Here is a 15,997-nt window from a genome sequence, read left to right as displayed (position 1 = left end):
CAGTGTCACCATTAGAAGAGGGAGGCAGTGCAATAACACAAAGATAAAAAATGTACAGCAACAGAATTCATTCTAGGAAGAACCAGACAAGAAACTTAAAAAAACCCAAAAAATCTACTGATTTTTCACAGGAAATCAAATACTGTAACTGTCAACTCCACGATCACTTAGTACTCACCACTAGTTCTGAACTTGTCTGGAAAGTTTCAATGTACACTGAATAATGCTGGTCGTTCATCTGGTTTAGGATCGCTGTCATGCACGCCACAAAATGACTCTGAAAGCAAACCAGGCAGAATCAATACACGTGGATTACTTAAGATATTGGATTGTACTCCTTCTAAAGTTGAAGCATGTGAAATGCCTGAAAAATCCCTTTATGTATGTAAAAATAAATAATATTCAAGCTTTTGCGAGCCCAGATGAAAGAAACAAACTAAGAACTCCAAAGGATTATTCAAAAGCTGCCTTGGCAAGGGACAGGTTCTTGTGAGGAAGCTGCATCATTAATGACACACCACATGGAAACATACATTGTGACAAGAAAAGTTCCTATATAAAGTACAACTCAGTGTCACTTAAGACTCCTGAAAGGCATGTGATGTTCCCTATTAGGAATTCATGGGAAGAAAATATGTTAGAATCAAAAATTTCTAATAATTCTAATGTTCACAAGAAGAAACAGTACAAGAAATACTATTTTTTACATCCTGTAGGTGTTTAAGCAGCTATTAGAGAGCTCTCAGACTTCTAGAGAACATTATGACCTTCACATCTCAAAACTTCTTTCAAACTTCCTCAAAAGGTAGTATTTAGTCTTTCTCAATCCTAAAGTCAAAATGCTGAAAGATACAACACGATTTCCAGCCCTGAGCTTCCTCTGTAAGTTACTGAAAGCCACAAGTTTCTTCACCAAGCAATAATAATGAGTTTAATAATTTGCAGTTTTCCTTTAAGACTGCAAAGATTCCTCTTTATTGATCCCTTTTAACTTGCTGAAGTTTTAATTCTTGGTTTAAAAAACGAGCCTGCTTTCAATGCTTCGATTTTATTTGAACACCAGAATCGATGAGCACGCCAAACAATTTTGCAGCTTTCCTTGCCTCTTTTCAGTGCCCTGGCTGGGGGGTGCCCAGATGTGCAGGGGATGCTGCCGGGATGCTCTGGGCTGGCTCCTGCTGTTACATCAGAGTCTCACCCAACCATTTTGTCCCCATTCCGGAGCAGTCCCAGCCTCAGCTGCTGCCTGTCACCACTAGAGGTCTTGTTCTTCCCTCCACCAGCTGCTCCTCGCTTCGTGCTGCTGGGGCTTTATTTATTTATTCCTACGTGAGCAGACCCAGCACACTTCTTGCATACAAAGAGTGAAATTACAACCTAAAGGACCTATCGTACCTTCTTTTGGAGTAACCTTAGTGCTAGTGAGAGCCTTGCCTACTTTTTAAGGCTAAGAAGACTCATTTTCTGCAGGTAAACCAAAAGCTTTCAGGTAAGAAATCGTGTGTTCTCGGGTATTGATGCTCTTCTAAAAGAAATGCTGGATTTCCTGCAGTAGTACTTCACTTTTACAGTTCTGGAGCAGACAAATCTTTGCTGTGGTGTTAAATGCATAGCTGAAAGGAATAATGAATTGCAAAGGATTCGGTACTGAAATTGTGTGGGGGTTTTCTTCTCATGTCTTGATTTTGAAAAAGATTACCGGCAGAAGTTAGAGAATTGACACGAAAAGCAGCTTGTATTTTTAGTAGTTAAGCATTCAGCACTGAATGCCTTCTAGACTCAAATAATGCTGCTTGAAATAAGCAGCATTTCTTCACAAGCATTGAATAAATATATTATGATGCTTAAGGGCAGAAAGACTTTAAAGAGGTTATTTCTTTTGTTAAAACCAACTTCAAAAAATGTGTCTAGCTATGTCTGTGTTTGTGGTACAGCACAAACGCCTTGGTGACTGGTTATGGTGATTTTAAAATTAACAGATGAAATGCCTTTGAAAAGAGCTATACACAAAGATCACACCTTGCTGGCCAGGACCCCACATCAAACCTGCCAAATTCACATCAGTTGGGCTGAATGGTAACAAAAAAGGAGTCAGTAAAGATGGTCTGCTGCAAAAACTTCCTCCATCCTTCCCACGTAACTGTAAAGCAGGGAATTACAAATACTGATTGATCTTTAATCATTTTCTTGCCAGCAATCTCAACTATCAGAAATCATCTGCTAGTACCTTTATAGGTTGAAAGCTTGCCCCTCCCTCCTAATCCCCAAATGGCAGCAATAAATATTGGCTTCTCAGAGGCAGCCTCAGATCTCTGAAGAGCCCCTGCACCCCCAGCACTGCCACTCTCACTGGCAGAGCTGAAGGGTGACACAGGGCTCTCTCTCCAGAGCTGTGCTCAAACCTGCAAATATCTCCCTGCATTCACTGAAATTTTCCTATGGGGTTGAAGTGCCCCTTAATGGAGTGTGTAAAGAGCACGAGCTGCCTGGGAATACAGTAAGTTCTGCACAAGAAGCAGCTCTTATGCCTGGACACAGCCTGTGTGTTCACAGGATGGCAGAAGAAATTCAGAATCACACAACAGTCTATTAAAAAACTTATTTCATTAAGTCAAACGTTGTACATAGGGATTCAATGGTATAAAAAAGGTTGTGGCAGACAAGGTGAAGTTCAGGCAGAATCCTAGCAAATAATTTTTAGCTGTGCTCAAGCTTGTTAGGATTTAGCCTGTGAATTACAGGAGAAAACATTGATTAGAACTAGGTCAAATGTATAAAAAATAAATGTATCAAAGTAAACACTTGACTGCTGAGGCAATATGAACAGAAAAAAAACCCCAGAAACAACTCTGCATGACTCTAAAGAGAGTCAATAAAATATTTTCCAACTTCAATACATTAATTTCCTTATGAACATGAAAACAGAAACAGCACTGAATTTTGTGCTGGATAATTTTAATTATTCAATTTTCCGTCACACTTTAAAAAAACCTGTAAAGAAATAGGACAATTGACAGTATGAACACTGCACTGCTGTCAGGAGCAGGAACATGAGTAAATAGGTAGTCAAATGAAAATAAAACAGAGGAGAAAATTCAGAGGAAACATTCAAATTCTCTGTCCACTTAAAACTGCTCATAATTAATAGCATATGCAAATAAAATAAAGTGCTGAATTTATTATAAACACTCCAAAGTAGTGGGTAAGGTGAAAGAGATGTTTTAGTTGAGTGTATACAAAGTACATCAAAAGGAACTGCAGACTTATTGTGTAAAACACACAGGGCTTCCTAAGGTCAAGCAGGAAGATGTGGAATCTCTTGCACTGCTGGAAAAGTGCAGATTGGCTGTGGATGCACAGGAAAAGCAGCAGCTGAGGAACATCAGGATCAGATGAGTAAGATGACAAACTTCAACACCTAGCAACTAAAGCCCGGCACACTTTATAATAGCAGATGGTGACAGGTTGCCGTAGTAACTTCAAATAGAGCAGCAGCACAAGGATGAGGCAAATGCTCTGGGAAAACAACAGAAATAACATGGAATGGAGCTACATTTTGATCTAATCTAGCAGAAGGGTTTCGGTGGCTGCAGGGTAGGCAATCCTCATGCAGATGCACTTCTGGAAGGACTCAGGGGGATATTTATTTAATGTAGGCACTGAAGTAGCATTTACCCTCATTAACAGAGCACTTCACCAACACAGAGCCTGAGTGGAACAAAACCATGTGCACATGCTCATTTTGCTCAAATGGAAAAGGGGCTCTGCACCACCCTCACCACCTGTGACCCCACACCAATGATGGTTTGATTAACCCACAGCTTTCTTGCTCTATTGTTTTAATAAGAACCTTACTCAAACAATCCAGAATTTTTGTGGTGTTTGCAACAATCATAGATTAGATTTAATTCTGAACTCCCTTTTAGGATAAAAGTTTCAAAATTCATTGCATGTTAGAAAGAGTTATTGTAAAAATAAAGGACATAAAGAGAGTGACCAGGAATTTTATCAGGCCAAAGAGTTCTGTTTTCGTTGGGTTTTTTTTTTATTCAGAAATAAGTACAAACATCTTTACAACAGAAAAAGTGACAAATATGTCATCTTGAGTGTAATTAAAGAAAAAAAACTAACCAACCACCTATTTTAATCAAGTATTAAAAATCATCAATATTTGTGCTGTACCACAAGTCTGTTATTGAGAAAGTCTCCAAAAATACTGTCTTCACAGAATCATTGAGTCATCACAGCTGTTCCTTGTCAGGAGCTAAAGAGCAACATGAAAACAAGTATGGAAGATGCTCAGTGACGCCACAAGGAACCACAGTAGCTTGAAGCCACTGTTCCTCAGAAAACCCCATTAAACTTTGAGAACTGTGGCACATATAGAGGGTGAGACAAACATCTTGATCATATTATGCAAATACTAAACAACACCAGTCTGAAAGGAAAAATAAGCAGAATTTCAAGTGAATTGCTAATGCAGTAGTTCTGTTTTTCTCTAGAAATAGATGTCCCTGCCAATGCATGTGCAGTCCTAAAATGTACTGTTTCGAGCTGGAAAGGCACAAATACATAAACATTAAGACAGGCTGCTATGCAACAACCTCGAGTATCCATCACGTGTGCAATGGGGAAGAGCTCCCAGTCCATGCAGACCTGGAGCCTGCCAATGAGCACATGGTACTAATAATTCATTTACAGTAACATTCATCTACTCTTAGTGGGTCAGAGTTTTTAATTTTCCATTTATACATTCATATAGTTCATTGGTTCTGTCTCCCTGTGTTTTATAGCTGACTGAACAGCATCCTGCTTCTGCATCTCACTGACAGCCTTGGATTTCTGACTGAAAACATGCTGGGCTGTTTTAGCTTGTTCTACCATTTTCTTTACATTCACAAGATTTAGCTAAAAGGATGTACAACTATAAAAGCAGCAGACTACCAGGTAGAATACTACAGAACAATTTTGTAACACAGTGAGAGGAACAGCAGCTGCTCTGTCCAATTTTAAGATATGTTACAAGTTAGACAAACATAACAATTTCAGTATTATTTCATTCAAGACTTTTCCATACATAGATAAAAGCAATAAAATAATGGTTCATGGTAGGACATAAAAGTAGTTTGATTTTCATGGATTATATTCTTTGCCATCTTTGGATTTTTTTTACAGGGGTCTATTTTTAACTTTGTACTGATTTTCCAGCAATATTCCATAAAAGAAGATTTTTCATTCTTTGCAATGTTTTTTTCTGCTGCTGGGTTTTGTTGTTTGGCTGCTTTTGTGCCATAAATCCACTCTAGAATTTCTGCTACAGTCTCTGGTTGATATGAACACTGTAATTGATTTAACTTCTGCTTAAGTCTGTGTTCAAACACAGTTGTGTCATTTACTTCTTTTCCTGTAATATTAACTTTGTGTTCATCTTCAAGGCGTATTTACAAATAAATTATGAATAACTTTAATCAATGAGGTCAGAAGGTTGGGTTGAGCTCAGCTGGTCAGAACATGGTGCTAATAACACCCAGGTTGTGAGTTTAATACCTCTATGGGCCATTCAAGAGCTGAACTCAATGATCCCTGGGAGTCCCTTTCAACCCAGAACATTCTGTGATTCTTCTACGGTGATGTGATTTGGAATGAGCAATCATTGCTTGGAAACTGAACTAGTCCAGTGCACAGTTATCAAAGAAAAAAAAAAAATAAATAAAAAAGAGCTGTTTCAGCTCCTCACTTAAGCGCTGCTGACACACTCCTGATCTCAGCTCTGCTCTCATCCTTTGCCTGCAGGGATCTTTTCCCTCCTCCTCCTCTGCATCCCACTGATTGCCTCCCTACAATCACTTGAGCCTGGTCCCAAGGCCAGAAGGACCTTCCTGCCCTGCTACACATGAGGTGACCCCCAGGTCCCAGGGCTGTCAGACTGCTCATTTCCCTAATTTCTTAATCCAAGTGCTGCTGCACTGCCCTGATGACACCAAACCAGAGGCAGCCAAGCAGGCAGAGCGTGGCTGGCCCTGCCCAGCGTCCCAGTGCTCTCATTCCATGTTAGAGATGATGCAGTCAGCATTCCAGAGAAACTGTGGAACTACACACAAAGAACAGGCAAGGAATAAGGTTAAAAATACCACCCATGATTTATTTACTGTAACAAAGATTGGCCAATCTCTTCCATTTGAAAGGACTGGAAACCAAGTTGGGAACTTGCAGGAAGTGATGCAGGGGCTGGGGGAAAATTCCCTGGCCTGAGGTGCAAAACTGAACCAAGCCAGCCAGGGCTGCAACAGGAGACTGCAGAGCAGCTGCAAGGGAGAGCAACCCTGGGGTCAAAAAGAACAGAACTGAGCAATCCAAGCTCTTGAAAGTGCACTAACATCTTTTACTGGTAAGCCATGTACTTTAAATTTACACAATGGGAAGACGAATGTCTTGGATGATGATTCACTTCCTTAAAACAGAGCCACCTCCTGCATTCCCAGAACTATATCACTCTATTTGATTTTGTTCTTTTTCAGCTGCACTTACTGAAGACAGAAAAATTAAATTAAATTTCAACTACTTGATAAGAGATGAGACTAATGAAATATATTTGTGAATGGCTAAAACAAAACTTTATCACAGCAGCTCTGCTTAAAACTGTTGAAAATCATTTCACTCCAGAAACTTCCTTCTTATTTTTAAATTGATCTTATAGAGGAAATAGGACCCAATAAATAAAATTTTAAAAATTTCCAACAAATTATATCCATTAAATGAACCAATCTACCCACAATGTTTGTTTAGGATTGATTAATACAAACTAGAAAGTGTTAGAATAGTTTTAATTTGCATCTGAAATATTTTTTGTATTTAAATGATATCCAGTAAGGGTTTTTATTAAGTTTTTAATTGTTTCATAACAGTGGGCTCCACTTTTAAGCTTGGAAAAAAAAAAATAATCTTGGAGTCTGGTTAGCAGAGTAATGGGCTAAAACAAAATTTCACAGGAAAACCCAAAATCTGTCTAAAGAGAGCTTTTCATACTGAATCTTGGGTAAGTTGCATAGGGAATTCTCCATGAAAGAAAACCCTGTGGAAACACATGTATAAAGATGAAAGGATAAAACTCCAAAAATGACAGAATGTCCTGCCAATGGACACAACCTACAACCCATTGTGCATCCTCCTCGGGTGTGGGTCTCTTCAAGGGATGTCCCAGTTGATTGAATTTCAATTATAATGTAACATAATCACAGAATCTTGATACTTTAATAATATACAGATGGGAATTTCCCAAATAGCATTGTCTGGATCAATTATTTGTGGATATGTTAATCTGTATTTTTAGGGAGATTCTAACACATTATCCCTGGGCTCTTGAAGAATAAGTAATACTCCTTTAATAACTCAGCACCAGCCCAAGAGCTGGATTCATTACAATAAAAGTAATGAGTGTTGAAATTTTTTTGAATAACTAAATCAGGGATTATTTTAGCTCTTGTTTTTTTTCCTTTTTTTTTTTTTTTTTCAAATGAGATAAACTAAAACCAGTAAAAAGCCTGTAAAAGGTAAAGAATTCCAGAGTGTCCTGGTTTAGACTCCATCAGGAGTGGGACTATCCCTTGGTTGCTCAGTCACTTCAATCCAGGAGCCTCTGACTCCTGAAACCAAAATAGGACAAGACTGAATTCCTGTTCCAGGCTGTTTGGAAAATGCCAGGATGGAAAAAGCCAGCATGTCTGCTCCCCTGGCATTAAATCCATCTGACCAAAAATTATATCCTTATTCTGAAATTAAAACTTGCTCCCCAAAAAACCCCCCAAACATAAACCACCCTCAGAAAAATGGGTGAGTGTTGATGTAACAGCATTGTGCAACAACAGCTCTCCCCAAACATTAACTGGGCTTCAAGCAGTTTTCAACAGTTTCCCAAACACCCAAAATATTTTGTGGTTTCACATCCTCTGACCACCTGAATTCCTGAGGATGACTGGATGCCAAAAGGAGACCTCTTTTTGTTGCTTTGCTGCTAAAATATTCAAGGCTATTTGCAGAGGTTTATTTTTCCTCATCTCTAAACTAGGATTTCATTCAAATAGATTGTCTTGCTAAGAAGCCAGGGTGCCAACACCTTCTCCTGGACAGAGCAAACAGAAATCATGAGTGTAGATACATGTTAGGGAAAAAGCAGAACCACAGGCATATAAAAGCAAATTTGATCAATGAGAGGGCCAGAGAAATATAATTTGTTATGCCTCTGATATTTAGAGTTTGCATCACCTGAGCAGTCTTACAGTCTCTTATTTTTATGATTAGTCACTGCAATACAGAGTGTGTGGGAGCATCAGTACATATCTAACAACACACACAGAGAAAAGGTGATGATTAGAACCATTACAACCTACACCTCCACTGTATTTTCCATATTAGTGCTATTTGCTTTAATAGCAGCTTCAGGACTATGCTACTGAAGCTGTTCATAAAAGCTTCTTAGATCATGGTCAGCAGTGTCATCTTTGTTGTCCTCCCTTGAAATGCCACCAAAGTTGTGGAGAAGGAAATTTTCTGTCCTTTTAGTTCTGAGCTGAGGGACAGAGCAAATGTTTGGTAGATGCTGATACCATGGTAGATACCATCACACAGGTAAAAGAACTTCTGAGGTGTTTGAAGAGATATCTCATATCTTGACAACATCATTATGGTATGTTCTAGAAACAAATCCTTTTCCTATTTATTTAACATAAACCCAATGAGCTGAATGTTCCATTCCAGCTTCCTAGATCTGGATCTTGTGATCTGTTGCGTTGTTCCTGGTCAAAGACTCTCCAAACTATGGCTGCAATGTTATAATATTAAGGAAAGAGTCTGGGAAGCTGGAGAGACTGGAATCAAATTTTCCATTTGGATTATTAGCAGTTTTCAAGGCAAGTTCATTAAAAAGAAGAAAAAAAAGTAACTTGTTCTGCTCAGTTTTTGTTTTAAAGGAAGTTGCTAATATTTTATATCTTAAAAACAAGGTTTCCGAGACTGCAGAGCTCAGTATCAGGAATCCAGTAATGGAGAGTATTTTTTTCTTAATATTTCCCTCAAAAGAAATATGTCTATCTTTTATTTAGAAAATATGAAAATAAGGCATTTAGTACTAGATCAAGGCCATTTGTCTTTTTTCAGTTGGCACTGTAGTCACATGAGGTAAAAGTGTCTTTTATTTGATCTTGTCTTGGTACAAGGTCTTGACCTCCAAGACTGTTAAATGCAACAAACAATAAAATATTTTAGTAATATTTAGCAAATAATTACAAATCATTTATATATATTAAAAAAACCCAACCTTACAACTAAACCAGAGGAGAACTAATATTGTTCATATGTTAATTCTGAATGAATAAGGCAGTAGAGAGGGAGGAAATTTGAAGCAGAGGAGCAGTAGTGGAGCTCCCTTACCCCTTGCAGATTATCTGCCTGTGCTGCAATTAGAGAGTTCCAGGACATTAGCTCGGCCCTGGCAGGTTGTGCAGCTCAAGGCACAGATGCTCTGCGAGAACAGAGCATTCAAGCATGAAAACAGGAAACCAGTAATGTGGTCCCAGGGATTTGGGAGAAGACAGAAAAAGGAACTTGCACTCTGCTGGACTGAAGAACATCATGCAGGATTTCACAGCAGTGTGTGGGGAGCAGGTTCTTTGGTGGCAAAGAAACCGGGGAATATCAGTGAGCAGGATGTGGGCATGGGCCGGTGGAGCGGTTTGGGCTGAAAAAACCCAAACACAGCCCTTGTTCAGATGATTTCCCTGCTGCTGGCTCCAAATCCTGCATCAGTGGTGTCCCCACAGCTTTGGGCACAGCAGTGTTTCCAGACAGGCTAACGGGGATCGTAGCCTGATGTGCAAACCCGTGGGATATCCTGGGGACACACCAGGGCCGTGAGAAGGAGCCTTGTTAGTCTGCTAACAGAAATCTTAATTATTGCAACAGAAGCAGCTCTGAGAATGCTGCGATTTTCTGGAAGCTCTTCACAAAGCAAGTGACACCAGGATTACAAACATCTCTATCAAGAAATGAAAGTTATTTTTTTAAAGAGAGGAAAGGATGTTCCCACTGAACTAGGTCAATTCCTGCTGTACAAGGATACACATGCCCTCAGGCTGCCAGGCAGACTTTCCTACCTCAGAACTCTTTTGCTGGACTTGGAATAACAAGGCAATCTTGACAGATTACACATGGCAACATTTCTGTGGGTTCTATCAATTTTTTTGAGGTGTTTAGTTGTTGGTTTGGGTTTTTTTTTTGTTGTTTTTTTTTAATTGTACACGACAAACCAACCATTCAATAAAAACCTGAAACACACATGTAATTTTATGCAGCTAATACATTATATGATAACCCTAACCAAGCCTCTCTAAGAGCTTCTGGGTTGTCTGCCTGGCTCAGCTTTGTGGCAAGGTACTCATTTGGTTTCTTGTTTCACTTTTTCTGGAAAACATTGGAAAAACTGCATGTCCAGTCATGTCTGAAGTGAGACACAACCAGGCTTATGTGCTTCATGTTTTACTTGCCTTCTTAATGACACAGGTTTACATTTCAGTATTTTTCACGAATCACACTGCTACTTACCCAAATTAAACCTGAAGCTATTCCCAAGGAGATCTTTTACATTTAAATTATTCTTTAAAATAAAAACCACTAAAGTTTTCTGAAAATAACCTCATTGCAGGGCCATTAAGGCAACACAGTGTTCATATGGAATAATAAAGGAAGGGAGTAACTTCCATAAAATTGCTGATATTTCACTAACAGGCCATGGGAGATTATCCCAGGGATACACAAAAGAAGAAAGGTCATCTTTGTTCCTGAGACAGGGCAGGCCATATTCTATATTATGTAACTACTTCAGAGAATGCTCTCTTCATCTCCAGCTGGAGATGATACAATCATGTAAAATACTCAAACACTTGGGCCATTCTGCATTTTTATGCTTAGAAGAGGATCAGAAGGTACAGGGAAAGTGAGTTTAAGTAAATATTCATCTGCTTATGCAGTTCACTTACATATTACTTTCAAAGGACTTCACATATTTCAAAACATATGAGGAACTGAAGTTTCTATTAATTTGTACAGAATGCTGCATGTCTTCTATCTCCTGTCTTCTTTGAAATTAATTGCCCTCACTTGTGGAAGAATAATTTGAGCATACAAAAATTTCTTAGAAGACTCTTATTTCCATGCAGCCTTTAAGTCAGGCTTATTGTAGTTCTCAAATAGAACTTCTGGACTTCTTCAAACTGCCAGCCTCAGTAAAGACTGAATAACAAAAACTCCAACCCTGAGTGACAAGCAGGTGCCACACAGCTCAGATTTATTAGACCTATCATCAATTATTAACTTCTTTGACTATCTAAATCTAATTTTGTAAACTAAAATTAAAATTTTAATTTATACAAGGTATATAATCAGTTATAAGGTACCAATATTGAGAAATACCTGAACTGGGAAAAGCAAGGAAACAAACAGGATTTTGTTTTTCCCTTGATATCACTGGAACATGAGCTTGTGTTGGCCAGAGAAGGTGTTCATTTCTCCAGCAAGGTTCAGAGCCCTTGGAGTGTCCAGAGATGTTCATCTTTCCCTTAGTGACCATCAGGAGGTCACCAAGGGGTCACCTCCCTCCCTCTGTGGTGCCGTCTTAGAAACTCAACAAGGTGAAGCATCACCTTTCCCAAGAGGAGAGTGAAATGTTTATCTACACTTCTGTGATTTATTTTTGTTAACCATGACTGCACCTTTGCTCTTTGGACAAGTTCCAGACAGACCAAACACAAGATCCACGATTCTAAATGTGCCCAGCAGGACATAAATATACCTATGTGATACTTCAGTGAGCTACCAGATCACTCTCTCCTCCCATCCCAGCACAAAATAAAGTGTCATCATCTCACTGTTTCTGCCATGGGATTAAATGCCTTTCAAATATCATAATTATTATCTCACTACATGCACTATTTCCTCCTCCTAAGACGCCAGAGTTTTACAGAATTTCCTTCATCCTCTGTTTCTGTAGGAGTTATGCTCTGTGCCAAAGACTCCCAGCTACTGGAATTTCAGCCCTTAACTTGGGGGCATTGGGGCTTCTCCAACAACAACCTCAAACTGCAGAGTCTCAATTTCTCTACATGAGAATTTTTAGATTTAAGAAATCATTTACATTAACATTTCTTGAATATTAAGAAATAACAAATATTATCAAGATTAAGAGGTGAATATAGAGAAACAATTGGTTACAACGTTGACAGTAAAACTGTAAATTAATCCTTTCAGTTTTAAGTTAAGTTTTTTTAACATGTCACCTAAGCCCTTCAGGGGCATTTGGGTTCCAGCCAAGTGTCCGGTCCCTTTGTACCTCAGACTGTTTCCAGCTTCATGAGAAACTAAACAAGCTTTGGATAAAGAAGAAACACATACTTTCTTTTAAATACCAGGAGAAAAAGTTGCTTGGCATTTTTTTGAACGTTCCATATTCTAGTGTTCCTCAGTACCTGTTAGTACTGAGACAATTTTAACTTTCATAATCTGCCCCAAGCCAGCAGTAACCACCAAAAATAAAGCAAAAATAAAATAATATGATTTGAGTAGTGTGAAGAACAAATTAGCCAGTTGTTTGTCTTACCCCAGTGGGACAAGTTTTGACTGAATTTTTACTCTATTACTTTGAAGCATCTATCCATAAATATTTTAATAATATAAAGTTATGCTACACATGGTAATAATGATATTCTAATAACTTAGAATGGCTGTCTCTGTCAAAGCATGAGCTGCAGAGAAACTTTCATTTTCCTGGTGCTCCGAGTAGAGCAAGGCTTGGAGAGCAATTGTAAGGCTACATTATTTTTCAGGCTATAAATAATTAACTGAAGTGGGATTCTTTAAAATCCTCTCCTCACAAAAAGCAAAGCTTTTCAAAAGCAAGTTCTCTCTACCTTTAGAAAAGGTAGCCAGGCAATAATGATACTACAATTCAAATTTAAAGGCACCTGCCCTCCATAATAATAATCTGTGCACCTCACAAACAACATTAAACTGCAGACTGTTTAAATATACAGGGCAGAAGTGATGTATAAATTGACAGAATAAAGTCACAGAGGATTATGGATAAGGTGGTGAAGGAGATTTAAAACACAACTCTAAAAACTACCTTTACAATGCTCATAAAAGAGAATAAACCTGCTGCCTTTCTTCTGGATTTGAAGTGAAGTATTGCACAGCAGACCAGACACAAGTAAGACGTACCTGTGTTGTCCCTTCCCATTATTCTACTGCAACACAAAGCTACTGAGCTGTTAAATAGACAGACATGATACCAAGAGTTGTGTTCTTACCAAATACTTGTAAGTCTTATAAATCTGAACTTTGAATTTCCTTAGTGCCTCCACTATTGATGATGTGAAACAGAACTAAAAATTTGCAACTGCAAAGTCAGAAGAGAACAAACATGCAAAAATTTATCATGCAATTCTCCTCTATCTAATTGTAACACTCAAAATACATTGATTGAAATACAAAATACAAGACTGAACTCTCCAGCATCAGTAGGCTGGTGTATTTTGATCTAAAATTACTTATAACTGAGACTCAAAATAAACAGAGGCTTCTCTCTCGCCCTGCTCCTCACTAATCCCCCTCCAGAATGGATAATTCTGGCTCCTGACAGATTGAGGATAGAATGAAACAGAACTCACACAAGGACCTGAGCTACTAACCTTATTGCCAATCATAGCACAGCTCCATTTTGCAACCATTCAAAGAGGAGATGTGCCAAGGCATCAGAATGACTGAGCAGACTACCCTGCAGACTGATAAAGCCTGAGAAAAGCTTCCTCTGACACTGAAAACAGCCAGAAAAGATCAGAGATTTTTCTCAGAGGAGTCCCCAGCTCATTGGATCCCAACCTCCAATTCTCCTCCACCTGTAGCTTTGTGTGACAGAATTTGGGAGCCTGTGGGAAGTGTCAGCCTCTGCAGATGCCCTGCCAAAGCCAATAAGCACAATTACAGTCTCTCCTGCACTTACTGTCAGCCAGTTGCTGCTAACCCAGTCTGAGCTGCCGTAATTCAATTCCCCCACACCAAAAATGTTTTTCAAAAGCGGCATCCGGGAAGAGGCACAGCCAGGTGCATTCAGCTGGGTACACAAAACACATATCTGGAGGAAGAAATAGCCATTTACTCACATTCCTCATGTCATTCACTGATCTGGAGGAGCACAGCTAAACAAAACTCAGGATGCAATTTTAAATCCCAGCACTGTTACCACCATGAGAGCTGGCACAATATTGCCAGGCAGGTTTCAGCACTTCCACAGGGAACAGAAGCCATGGGATGATGCAATTCAGTGAGAGTTTGACATGGTTTCTTCTCTCACTGCTTCCCCATACAGGCAGGTTTGTGACACAAGGGAGAGTAACAGTTGACTCCTTACATTTACTGAAACTCCCACATATTGAAGTGGTAAAAGAATTCTGGAGATCCTGAAGAATCATAACTGAACACACAGTGCTTACAAGGCATTCCACATAGCTGCAGCACAGCAGACTGCTAAATACTTTTGGATGCAGCTTCACCATGTCCTTCTTGATCAGATGTGATAAATTTATTGGAAAAAAAACCCCAGAAACCAACTGAAAGCTAAGGGGCTGCACTCAAAACTTGTTTTTTAGTATTAAATAAATACTGTAATGATGAAAACAACTCCAGTGTTGAAGTCACAGTTTTTAGCAAGCACTTTATAGTGGTTTTAAATGTTTTTTCTTGTAGCAGTGTCTCAACAGGAAAAAGGTGCTGGGCAGTGGCAATCTGTCACACAAGAACCATGAAAATGCAGCTTTTAAGTTTGCTACTTGTGAAAAATTAGTAAGTTTTTGTGTTTAAACAGGCACTTTAACAATATAACAACTAAAGAGAAAGTTCAAAAGGTCATTTTTATAAATCTGTCTCTAACCAAGTGCTGAGGCCTGCAAAGCAGCATGAGGCACAAACCTCCCCATGCACAGGTTGCCTACAGATCTACACATTACTCTGTTAACATTTTATTAAACCTGAATATAAACCTACAATAATCTAAAGTTCATGCACACTTTGATACAAACATCAAGTACTTAGCAATATTTTTTCAACTGATAAGATTTATACAAGGAAAAGCACTGAAATTTTGTGCTGTGAACCAGCTATTTGGACACTTTCCAGCTCACCAGCCTGTCACATTGGATAACTTCCCTCTCCCTGTAGGCATTCAAGCAGTTCTTCAAGAGAAATTTCTCAGTTTTAAGTACACTCATCTTTGCAAACTAACACTGAAAAAAAATCCAACTTGTGTCTGTATATAAATATGTGACTGAAATGCTTCTCTCTTAAGTGAATAAGCAGTTGTATCTTACCTCCTGACACTAAACCTTGCATGAACAATTTCCAGCATATGCTCTAGAAGAAATACTGAGATAAAAAATGTTTTCTAATCCATGAAGATTTTTTTTTCTGACAGAGCAAATGAAATCTATCATCTTTTCAGAGGAAAAGAACTTTTGTTTTTGTTAAAGAGGAATAAAGGAATTTCAAGTACCATGGTTCTGAAAGTTATTTCAGAAACAAGATCATCATGGTTTTATCTTAGTGCATCTTCAGCACTTCATGTGGAATGGCATTGCATCATCTCAATCAAATTATAGGCAAACCACACTGAATTTTCATCCCTAAAACTTGCTTAGTTAAGCCCATTTTCTGCTGCAGTAAATATCACAGCATCTTCTCTACCCAGTCTCACCAACTGAAGTAATTTTCAGATCTTGCTGTAAAATTAATCCAGGACAAAATCCTGTAATCTCTTCCTTCACTGAAATGTTTCCTTTCTGAGGACAGAAGCTTCCATCCTACCCTGTATTCCTCATCTCTGTTAGATCCTCTTCTCCAGTCACCTCGATCCCACCTGGAGGTGACTTACAAAACCCACCAGCGGGATTTGTAAGAA

The 15,997-nt window shown here is 38.7% G+C and overlaps 2 protein-coding genes across 3 annotated transcripts in view; one reads left to right on the top strand and one right to left on the bottom strand.

Annotated features, from left to right (window-relative positions):
* DOCK2 (dedicator of cytokinesis 2) overlaps positions 1 to 15,997 on the bottom strand; it is a 154,952-nt gene that overhangs the window by 58,523 nt on the left and 80,432 nt on the right. Inside the window, exon 28 of the mRNA XM_005523460.3 lies at positions 179 to 277. Within this exon, the coding sequence (XP_005523517.1) occupies positions 179 to 277 (99 nt within the window). The remainder of the gene's footprint in view (positions 1 to 178; positions 278 to 15,997) is intronic.
* Positions 1,351 to 15,997, top strand: part of INSYN2B (inhibitory synaptic factor family member 2B) — a 28,866-nt gene continuing 14,219 nt past the window's right edge. Inside the window, exons 1-2 of one of the 2 annotated variants that reach the window (XM_088063413.1) lie at positions 1,357 to 1,489; positions 4,229 to 4,389. The gene's annotated coding sequence lies outside the window, so the exon portion shown is untranslated. Of the gene's footprint in view, positions 1,490 to 4,228; positions 4,390 to 15,997 lie in introns of both variants that reach the window. The other variant, XM_014253229.2, reaches the window with a different exon arrangement.

This window comes from Pseudopodoces humilis, chromosome 17, assembly GCF_049639895.1.
Source record: "Pseudopodoces humilis isolate 2021_Gansu_Grassland_sample_001 chromosome 17, ASM4963989v1, whole genome shotgun sequence".
Taxonomy (NCBI): domain Eukaryota; kingdom Metazoa; phylum Chordata; class Aves; order Passeriformes; family Paridae; genus Pseudopodoces; species Pseudopodoces humilis.
Note: the sequence above shows the minus strand (reverse complement) of the source record. Positions and strands in the feature narration are given on the sequence as shown.